Genomic DNA, 11,139 nt, shown 5'->3' on the forward strand with positions numbered 1-11,139 from the left:
CTTGTCCTGCCAGACCCCTCCCCTCCCCACCAGGGTGAGGCTTCTGCATGGCCACAGCCTGCTTTTAATTCTGGAGAGCAGCTGCGGAAAGGAAATAGCAGAGCAGCGTGTGGGAGGCAGAGGATTTATTGGAGATTAATATGGAACCATCTTTATCTGTCACAGAAATAATTATTTTCTGCCACGAATAATGGATAGCACAGGAAATTATTCCCTTTGCAGCTCTGTATGGGCCATGGGGTGGCTGTGAGCTGTTTTCATTACAGTCTCTTTTTATGCTAATTGAATTTACCCTGAGAAAAACATTACTGCCCATGGAATGATTCTTAATACGTGAGAAGATACATATATGTGTGTGTGTGTGTATATATATAAAAAAATGGAGGATAAAACCGAGTTCCAAAAGACATTATAGGGTTTTTTTTCCCCCTTTACTCGGGTTGTGGCATGTTGCTCAGGTACATGCAGTTCACCGTGCTCTGTGGCAGCAATGGTTGGGAGAATACATAAAGAAAGGGAAGAACGCGGTGCTGCCTCTCCCTCGGTGTGTCCCTCCTGCAGCAGGGTGCAGGGCAGCAGTGCAGAGCTGCCGTGGAGCCATCCTCCCTCAGCTTGGGTCACCTCCTTCTGGCCACCCAGTTCCTTCCACTGTCATCCCACCCTGCGGCACAGGTCCCACAGTTTAACGTGCTCTGTGCGGAAAACCCCTGCTCACTCGGTTTGAAATCGCTAGGAGAGGTTTTGAAGCTGTTTCAGCTTTGACCTGATGCCCCAACTCGGTTTGTGGAGGAGTGAGCAGAGAAGGATTGCTCACACTTCCTTTGGAATGAGCTTTCTTCTGTCCTGTTTCTCTTTAGGATCTGTTTCCTGGCTGAGGAATCCCCATCTTTTCTCACCTTCTCACAGGGAATCTCTGGATTCTCCCCGTGGCCCAGGTTGCCTTTCCCCTGTCACCCTCTTTCTACCACTCGGGAATTCCCTGCAGAACACCAGCTGTGGCAGCAGCGTGGATTTGTGTGGGACTAACGCCATCATCCTTCTCGTTCCTACTTCCACGTGCAGTAATCAACATTGCCTCTCTCTTTGCCACGACATACTAGACAAACACCTTAGTCAAAATATTCCCCGTGGTTTTGATGTCTCTTCTGTGTGAAGCCTGTGGTTGTGTCGCTATTGTTACGGCTGCATTTTTCCTGAGTGCGTTAGTTCGTGTTGACCGTGGTTTCCTATTTTATCAATTGCCTCTTAGTGCTTATGGATGAGTTAAGGTGCAGCTGGGCTGGGTTTGGTGCTCATCCATGGCTCCCTGTACGGTATTTTTTTGCTTCTGTTGCACAGACCATTCCCTGTTGTATCGGCTTTAAGGTGCGATGCCTGCCAAGCCGGACAGAAGTTCTTCGCCTGCAGTCACCCGTGCCAGCAAAACGGGATTTTTCCCTCTCCAGTGCCTCACAGTTTCTGCAGTCACGACTGACATTTGAAAGCAACAAAGAAAATAACTCTGGGGAGGAGAAGGGGTTTCTGGGTGCTGGCGAAGGCAGTGCTGAGCGGAGCGACTGGCTGCAGCGTCGCAGCGTAGCGCGGCTGGGTGGACGGGGGTGGTGTCTCGGGAACGGTAGAGAAAGCAGTAAGTGTCTGGGACTGTGTCTGGACTAGCTTTGGGATCTGCCGAAATATGAAGGAGGGCCCTTTCGTGGCTCTCTTGGGTCTTCTTGACATTAGGCTGGGTACAAAGCTGTTATTGTGGTCGCTGGCTCTTGGAAGCCGGCTGGTCCCCGGAGAGCCGTCTCCGCAGCGCCGAGGTTCGGCCGGGGCCATGCAGACAAGTCGGCTTTTGAGCAGAGGGACAGGTCCTGGCTGCACGGTCCTTGCAGGCACCGCTTGGCAATACAGAAACACGTGAGAGTCGTGGGGGGCGTTTGATGGATTTAGGGCCCTCAGAATAGGTCTGTGTGGTGTAGGCTGACGGGCGTCACACCGTGTGTGCTTAGTGCCTGTCTTTGATTACGTGATTCTCGGGTTTGGTACTGACATTACAGGCACTCTCTGCTTTAATGTAAAACATCTCTGAGCAGGGAGGTACCTCCACTGCTGGACCGATGACTGCCCGAGCTGGTTTCAGCTTGCAAACAGGACAGGGCAGCTGTGTGAGCCTGTTCTTGCTCGTCCGTAGGGATGGAAGGAAGAGGCGTCGCTCGTTGCACAGACCTGTTTGCTGCTTGGCCATGACTGTGTGGCATCCTCACAAGTGAAGTGAGAGAACCCTTGTGGCCTGGTTAGAGTCCCCTGGCCACTTCGCTGTGGTTGTTTGTGCACAACCACAGGCAGGTAACAGCAGCTTCGGGGCTCAGGAAGGGCTAGCGAGCTGCAGACTGGCCTTGTCCTCTGCTCCCGCTGTTGAAAGAAACATCGGAAGTACAGTCAGAGCAGCGAGGGGTTTGGGCCCATCTGGGAAGAATTTTGCAGGTGCTGCTAGCAGCTTTCGTCTGAGTATTTGACACTGGCGATGTGCTGCCTGCTGAAGGCTGTCCTTGCAGAAGGGTTGAGCTTTGGCCCTCTGGGAGATACTATAAATGTTGCAGAGTTTGTGGGTTGGATGAGCCTCTGAAGCATGTCCTAGTCTGTCTAGTCTGTCACCTGGGTGGAGCATCTTGCACACTCTGGGTCGTGTACCTGCCTGTTGAAATCCTGCTGGTTCGTCTGGCTGTCCGGGGGTCGATACGTTTTGTTTGGAGGGACAGCCTTCCGGAGAGGACCTGGAGACAGCGATCGTACCGACAACTGGCAGTACTTCAGGGTTTAACTCCTCATGGATTACTTCCCAGCTCTGGCCGGTTTTGAGCTCTGTCCAGATTTATGAGCTGAGCTTTCCATGGGTGGATTAAACAGGGAAGTTACTGACAGGAAAGATTAGGGGCAGAGCAGCTGTAGCAAATGGGAACAGGCGTTAGAAGACATGTCAGAACTCAGGCGAGGGATGGAGCCACCGGAGAGGAGCCAAGGAAGAGAAAGTACTGAAAAGGATGAGCAGGAACAAAATAAATCCCAGCAGGGGTCAATGTTCCCTCCTGCTCTTGGAAACAGTGAAGTAACTTGGCACTGACAGTCTGTGGGTTCTATTTTATTTGCTGGGCAGAAAGAAAAGAGAAGTTCTGAGAACTGAGATCTTAAGAGTGTGTCAGTAGAAAGCTCTCATGGCACAAGGGCTAGTGGAAAACAACTCATGCTCTACAAAAGACTTCATCTTGCCGCTCTTCTCATCAGTGTCGATGCAAAAACACGAGTGGCTCCTGCAGGCTTTTCTTTTGGAGTTCCAGCATCTTGCGCGGGTGCGTCCAGGACAGCTGAAACCACAAGAATCCCAGTAAACCCAGAGGTTTAGCTAAGCGTGAGGCCACTCCCTAGAAACTGTGTGTTCTACACAGTAAATAGACTTTGTATCTTCAGACTTCGCTGGGGATGAATTGTTTTGTTCGAGGAAGGGAAGGCATTCTCAGTCCTCCCGCGGCAGACTAGAGATCTTCAGCAGATAAAACCCACCAAGCAGCTGAACAACACTGAGGACACTTTTTGTGTCCCTGTGGAGGAGGCTAACGAAGATTTTAGCTTTTTCAGGGTCAAGGAAAGGTGGGGTGTGGTGAAGGCAGAGAGGGGCTATTCCAGCCTGTCTGCTGTGGCAGATTTGAATTTTGGCTTAAATTACTGATGAAAATCAGCTTTGGTTTTAGCCGGGGTAAACACCTTACTAGCTCACCCGTAACTTGCCAGGTCTCCTTGGGCCCTGCCTGTGTTCGCAGGAAGGTTAATTAAGTGTGGAACAGCCCTGATCCATGGCGTTGGGAGGGACCTCCACGGAGTCGCCTCGCTCATCACCTTGCAATGCTGCGTGCCAGCCCGACCCAACTGTCCCTGATCCCACAGCGATTCTGGTGGTGAGGCTTGTCCTGGACCGTTCTCTTTCTCCTGTTCCATCAAGCAGTGTAGTAATTATAGGGGTGCTTTATCTATACAGTAATATCTATAATATATATATAGCTACGTGGATTTCTCCTGATATCAACCTAAGCTTTGATTTTACTTCTGTCCTCTCTAGACATGGAAAAAAGTTCAACCTGTGGAACATTGTGAGTGAAGCCTGTAGTCGTCGTGTTCCTGCAATGTGTGGCAGGAAAGCAGAGCTGCCTGTCATGAGCTGTCAGCCCCTCCTGTTCCCAGCGCTGTCTGCCCTAGCCCATTGATTCACTGGGTGCTGCGATCAAAAATGAGCTAAATACGTGTGAAGTGAATTTTGGTGTCAATGAAAAGGAAGAACTTTAATCTCTTCCGGCTGTTGTCAGCGGTCAGATGTTCCTGTTGGACTCGTTTTTGGCCACAGAATCCACTCTCTGTTCCGCTGTTATCACTTGGCTGCAGGACAGCTGCTCCTCCCCACCCCCTTCCCTTCTCCTTTCGTCCCCCTCTGCTGCCCAGTGGGTTTAGTTTACCGACCGCGGAAGGGAGCCCCAGCACGTCTGTGGAACGGTTAAAAGAGATGAGAGGTATTTGGGTTGGCAAAACTGCTGGCGCTGGAGCTGCCGGGCTGCGCCTGGAGCTCTGGGCTTTGTGTGCAGAGACCCAGAGTCCTGCGGCAGTGGGAGTCAGCCAGAGTGCAGCGTCGAATGGAGCTACTTCGGAACTGCCTGTTCCCGCTCGGGGGTTTAAGCTGGGTGAGCAGGCGGTCTCTCATCCGGGAGGATCAGCTTCCACAGCGTTTATTTTCTGATAACGGGGAAATCCTCCCTGCACTGAGATTCCTGTGGGAACTGGCAGTCTGGCCGGTCTCAGCAGCTTCGTGAGTGGTTCTGGTTAGTAATGAGTCGATGCCGTAACCTGCGGTTTCGGGAACGGCTGAGCCATCGGTCTGAACGGTGCTGCAGAGGTTACCTGCTGTTCCCAGCAGACAAAAACCCCCTTCTCCAGCTCGCAACTGTCTTCCATCCCGTCCGTGCCAGCCGGTCCCGGCAGTGTCCCCGTGCGCTCTCAGCCCGGGCTGGAACAGAGCGCTGCGCCATGCCAAGCTCAGCAGGCAGAGGAGAGGGAAGAGAAACCCCCGCTGGTGCTGCCGAGTGAGGGAGGGGAGTCAGGAGCTGGGACCTCCAGAGCCCAAAATCTCAGAACCGCAGAATCTTGCATGTGAAAATCACCGACGAGCCGCCCTTCTCCTGAGGCCGCAGTGAAAAACCAGTTCAGGCTTCTCTTCCCTTGTTTTTGTCTTTTTCAGTTGTTTCATACTACCACAATAAGCCTATTTACTGCTCATTTTACATTACCTGTCACCAGGCTGTAAAAAATCTCTGGTATTTATATTTCTTGAGACCACTTGATGTTTCTATTGGTGGAGGGATTGGACTGCACCAGCTCAGTGTCCCGTCAGACTTATGGTCACTTTGAAGGGGCTCCTTGGGCTTTCCCTGCGGAATGACAGGGCAGGATAAAGGTTCTGCAGCATTTTCGCTTCTGTTTTACAAAGGTGTTTTCCCATTTTATTGCGAAACCTTGAGCTTGCCCTAATTGCAGTGAATGCCTGCCCACCACCCGGGAGCCTGACCAGTCTGGTGGAGGCAGCTCTGTTCTGGCAGGTTGATGTGCATTAGACCACAGACCATGATTTATTGTACGGGAGTATTTCCTCTGGTGATCTTGGAAAATAAGCCTTTCATTGGCTTGTATTTCTAAACCCCGGTCGTGCTGTGGTTGGGAATGTCGAGCACAGGCTGATGTTTGTTGTGTAACAAACCGGAGAAGGTTGTAAAAACACTGACTTCATCCTCTGCACGGACAGAGCGCGGCAGCGCTGCCAGGAGGCTTCTCTGCTAGGGGAGAAGGATTTTCCCCAGTTGAGACATTGATCTGGTAATCTTTTCCATTATCGTGAAAAATAAGTTTCAGAACTGAACCAGTTTGTTCACAAGAAAATGAACACGCTAAAGGAATGAGATTTGATGACAAAATTGTGAATATCCAGGGGATGCAACTTCTTTGTGTGGTAACTTACACGTGGAAAACGCCGTTTGGGCAGGAGTGGTGAGGTGGGACATGTGTCGTGGGGTTTCTTGAGACACTGAAGAAAGTGTGCCGGGAGGTCTGGACGTCTTCTGACAAAGTCCTGCAAGAACGTCTGTGATTAACCGTCACTGGGGATGCTTTGGGGTAGCACATGAGAGCTGAGGCAAAGCCCGGCAGCGCTGGGCTGTGGATGTAGCAGAAGAGCTCTCAAGGGAGGTTTGCCTCAGTCTTTCTTCTTTTCAGCTTTGCTTTTTGAAAGAACGAGACCTGTGCTGTTCCTTTGTCCATCTGTTCCACCTCCTGGGTTTTGAGCCACACTGTGAGAGCGCAGGAACCTCTCCGACCGCCACAGCTCTCAGCATGGGATGGCAGAGGTCACCCTGAGTCAGCGCGGCTGGAACTTCAGTTCACGTGCTCCGCTCAGCAGCGGGGCCTCGCACGCCTCTGATTTGTTGTTTCTTGGGAAGCAGAGCAGGGAGGGAGGGGGTTTGAACCACTGTGGTGTGGGGAGGGGAGACGGGAGGGTGCCAGTCCATGGGTGATTAACCTTCCTTACCTTCCACAGCTCATTTTGGCAGAGTGTGCTTCCAGGGTCAGAACTGACGGTCTCTTACTAGACAAAACTAAATGGCTTTGCGCTTGCAACACTGAAACGGTATTTTTTTGTCCCCCAAGTCTGGTGGCTGTGTCGGGCTGCAGGAGGTAGGTAGGTGGTCACAGTGTTTTCCCTCGAAGTAGACAACCGCCGTGCTGTAGACTGGGTGTTACGTGTGGAAGATCGCTGCGCTCCGTAGTTAACTAGAGCTCTCTGTAGTTCTGGCTCTCGCTGCAGTAGCGTTTACTCCTCGTTGCTCTGTGTTTTGACACGGTTTTGTTGCTGAGTGGAGACGTTCAGGGTGTAGAAGTTGTTGCTGTAAAGGAAGCCTTTCCGGCCATCAGGGCAGTGAACTTCCGTATCGCTCCTCTTGACCTGCCAGCACCCTTCAAGCTAACACCTTCTTCTGCACTAAATTTTTACTGCGTGTGTCCCTTCCCTGTAGAAGGTGTCCGTAAATGTGTGCGGTACGAAGTTTTCACGCGGGGTCTCCTCTGTGTAGGTACGCTATCCTCTGCGGGCAGCTGGCGGAACACGAGAGCATTCAGAAGCGCATTCAAACGGGGTACGTGTTCAAGGTGAGTAGAAAGGACGTGCTGGGGTTTGTGTAAGTATTGAACAATGCTCACTTCTATAGTTGGGAGGTAAGAAAATTGGCTCCACCTCTGATCAGGGAAGTGATAGATCTCAAATTGATGGTCTGGGCTGCAGAAGGTGATTCCAGCGATGTGTGGTGAGGTTGACTGGTCCTGCTCTGCACTTCTGCACACTATAATCGCAGAAAAAAAGAAGAAAAGTCTTTTAAATTAAATGTGCGTGTTTGAGACTGAGAACCTGAACCATGAAATTACCATGAAGCACCAGCGCTGCTCCAGTCAGTCCCTGTGAGCACGCTGCACCCTCCATAAATGCAGAGCCGTTATTTTTCGAAGGGGATTTAATCCACCTCACATTCCTTCCCTTGCCTTCCCTGGGCAGCGGGGAGGTACAGGGTGAGAGGCTGTACCCGGAACAGGGGCCGTGAGGAATTGCTACCTTGTCACTGTTGACGTGACCAGCAAGTTGGTCATGTCAAAGCTCTCAAAAGGTGGCAGAACAAAACGAAGGGCAGCTACCTTTTCGTGTGTGTGTTGTAGTTCTTGTCTGTGGGACCAATAAAATGCTGGTTTTCTGTGTTCACAGAGCCATTTTAAGGAAATTTGGAATCTCTTTGTAGCTGTAATTTTATTGATCACTGTCACTGGAACTGTGGATTCTCCCGTTCCCCTTCCCACCTCTGCTCACCGGCTCCTGTGGGAGTTGTCTTTCCTTATAACGGTGTAATGTGTGTTGGGGATGGTTTTCTGCAGGAACACATCGATAAAGCGATTGAACTGAAACCAGAGGACCCCCAGTCTTACTACCTTCTGGGCAGGTGGTGTTACCAGGTAAAACAGTTTGTTACTACTTAGTGCTCTTTTCCTCCTCCCTGGAGTTTAAGTCCTTGTGTGAATGAAAGGCAGGTGGACTCAGACACAGCAGTAAGGACTGAGGACACCCATTAGCTGCTGGCTCAGACGTTGTGTCAGGAGCACAGGTGTGGAAATGTCCTGGTTGCCTGAAGAGGTGGTTTAAGAGTGGCACTTGCGTGGGATCTAGAAGCTCTTCGTTTCAGTCCTGACACGGTGCTGAGGAAAGCACTCCAGTGAGGAGTGCTCTAAGGGCATTGCACTCAGGAAGCTCTCGTGATGGAAGGGCTCCCGTTATCGTACGTGTAGCACCTCAGTGCTTTCATAAAATCATGACTGAAAGTCCTGTCTGCCAGGACACAGCACAGTTCAGGACCTTCCAGCTCTCCATCTAGGTCGTTTCCTTAACTGTAATCAAGAAGTTGTAGGCAGCCCACCTCCCTCTTGTCTGCCTCCTCTTAAGTGTCTCCCTTCACACTGGTGTTACCCCTCAAAGCATGGGATTTTAAATGGTGCAGGACTTTAATAGGAGTTTATGGCAAGAGGCGTACGGCACCACGGAGCTGGTTATTGGAGCTGAGCCCATCTCCAGCGCTGACCCCCAAAGGCCAGGAGGAGGTAGAGAGGCCAGTGGTGTTGGAGACACTGAAGTGTTCAAAAGCATGAAGGATGTGGTTTCATACTGGTGGCATCATTTGCTCTCGCTGTCTAATACTTTTGTCCCCAAATCAACAAAAAGCTTTAGAAGTACTTGAGTACCCCTGTGCCGCAGAGAGAAAGCTGCTGGAGTTTTACTGTGTCGTTCATTTACTGCCACTCTTCTGCTCTTCGTTGTTCCCCCGCGGTTTTGCCTCTTTCCCAGAGGGGAGCTGTTTGCCAGAAGTGTTATTTCTGAACTGCTCTGAAGGGCTCGGGGCTCCAGACTTGGTTTTCCAGTCACCGCAGGCAGCATGGGAGGTGAAATGGCAAAGACTGGCTTAGGAGAAGCACTAGCTGCAAACTAGCTTACTGTTCCCTGTGCTTTACTCAGTAAAAACAAGCTACCTCCAGCCCTTTCAGCACATATGGATGTGATCAAGGACGTTTCAGGGCTGGCAAGAGCTCCTGCACACAGCATGTCTGTGTAATCCGTTGCACGTGTTTCCCCTGCCCTTGCTGCACGCAGTGCTGGAGGCTGTAGAAGCAGCGTGCCGGCTGCGCTCTGCTTCTGGGCAGGGAAGAGCTGGGAGTCAAACACCATAAATCAGAGTTAGTGCCTATAAAATGGAATCGGAGTCGGCAGTAACTTTCTGCTCTTTGGTTTATACAATCTGAAAGCGCTTCGCTACTGTCAGACCTGAAGCCACGCTGCAGAGATGGTGGCGGAGCTAATTGACGGGGGTAATTACAGAGGAGCGGTGAGCTGAAGCAGGGGAGGCTCCTGGCTCGGTGCTGTGTGATTGCTGCTCAGCCTTCCCGCTCTTGGAGCTGCCAAAGCTCTCAAACCAAAGCAGGCGTACGCAGAACCGTGTGAGTGCTGCTGCCGTTCTGCCCTGCGAGAATTAGGCAGTACGAAGCAAAGATTTTATCGGAAGTTGCAGCCCTGTGCACCCTCTCCCCACGGAAATGCCGGGGTGTTTCTGATTAGAGAGAGGAGCTGGGAGCAGGAGAACAAGGCTTCATGAAATAATTATAGTAGCCACCTCTTTCTCCGAACGTGAGTGCCTGTGGGTGGGAAGGCTTCGGCTGCCCCTCTCGAGGGATCTGTGTGTGGTGAGAACTGTTCTTGTACAGGAGCGAGGGCGGGAGGCAGGAGGGCTCCAGATGTGCCTCTGCTCCCCTGCAGCAGGGGAGCTGCGGGAGCTGGTGTGGGCACAGCGTGGCGGTTTGGGATTCTGGACCTCCCACGCTGCTGCACACTCGTAACGCTCAGCCGTAGAGACAGACCCTGCCTCGAGCACCGGGGATGTGGCAGCCCTCGTGTGGGACGGCAAAGGCTGACTGGGCACAAGGAACAGCAAACCAGGGTTAATTCTGAGGCTGCTCTTGGATCCTCGTCCAGAACCTGCCACCGCTATCAAAATCTTCGTCTTTCTCCCAGCTGCCCGAACCGGGGCAGCCCCTCGTCTGCACGCCTTCGCCTGTGCTGGGTCTCTGGTGGGCGTGACAGCTTCATCTCCCTGTCTCTGCAGGTTTCCCACCTGGGATGGCTGGAGAAAAAGACCGCTTCTGCTTTGTTCGAAACCCCCCCCACAGCCACCGTGCAGGACGCGCTGCAGAACTTCCTGCGGGTAATGAAATCTGACGGGCCGGGGAACCGCTGACCTGACACGTGAAATCACCAGTGGGGAGTGGGCTCCAACTCATCACTGCCCCGGTGCTCCATAACACCCCCCTTTGACTAGAACCGGTGGAAGAAAAGCTGGTGAAAACAAAAGTCTTGGCGCCTCTGTTACGGAGTAGCCAGACAGAGGAACATGATTTCGAGGACATCAGAACTAGACTCAGAGTGTTCAGAACAGGTTTTAAGGGGCTGCACAGCAGTGCTGCTGCTCAGTGCGTGTGGCCTGTACCCGTCAGGGTCTGTGAGACCTGCTGGGGCTCATCCCTGGGAGCACTTGGGTAGATGCAGCCTGTCGTGTCAGTGTCTCTCAGGATATTTTATTAAAACACTGTCCAATTAGGCCAAACTTCTCCATCTCAAACCTTTGGAGACAGCTGAGGTTTCAGGGGAGCATCGCTTAGGTACATCTGGAAGTAAATTCTTAGGCGTGCTGCCTACGTTGTAAGAATCCCACCCTCTGAACAGCCTTTTTTTGCCCTCCTGTTGATGAAAACGAATTTGAGCCGTGGCCCAAGTCACATTTTTGAGCTTACAGCTTGTGTTACCAGGGTCTGTGCAAGACGAGTGAGCTGCGCAGCCTGGCTGGCTGTGCCTGAGGACTGCTTGTAGGCACCTCTGGAGAGGTGGCACAGGAACGGATTGCCCCACCAGCGCGCAGCTCGCAGACGGGCCAGCAGCTCTGCTCTGTCGGGCACGCTCTTACCGATTTCAGTTTCTCACCATCCTGC

The 11,139-nt window shown here is 52.0% G+C and overlaps 1 protein-coding gene across 1 annotated transcript in view; it reads left to right on the forward strand.

Moving 5' to 3' along the window:
* Positions 1-11,139, forward strand: part of RMDN3 (regulator of microtubule dynamics 3) — a gene marked incomplete at its 5' end in the record, with an annotated part of 24,481 nt that overhangs the window by 8,916 nt on the left and 4,426 nt on the right. The window contains 3 exons of the mRNA XM_010134208.1: positions 7,143-7,218; positions 7,990-8,067; positions 10,260-10,358. Of these exons, the coding sequence (XP_010132510.1) occupies positions 7,143-7,218; positions 7,990-8,067; positions 10,260-10,358 (253 nt within the window). The remainder of the gene's footprint in view (positions 1-7,142; positions 7,219-7,989; positions 8,068-10,259; positions 10,359-11,139) is intronic.

Source organism: Buceros rhinoceros, unplaced genomic scaffold (genome assembly GCF_000710305.1).
Source record: "Buceros rhinoceros silvestris isolate BGI_N320 unplaced genomic scaffold, ASM71030v1 scaffold15994, whole genome shotgun sequence".
Lineage (NCBI taxonomy): Eukaryota > Metazoa > Chordata > Aves > Bucerotiformes > Bucerotidae > Buceros > Buceros rhinoceros.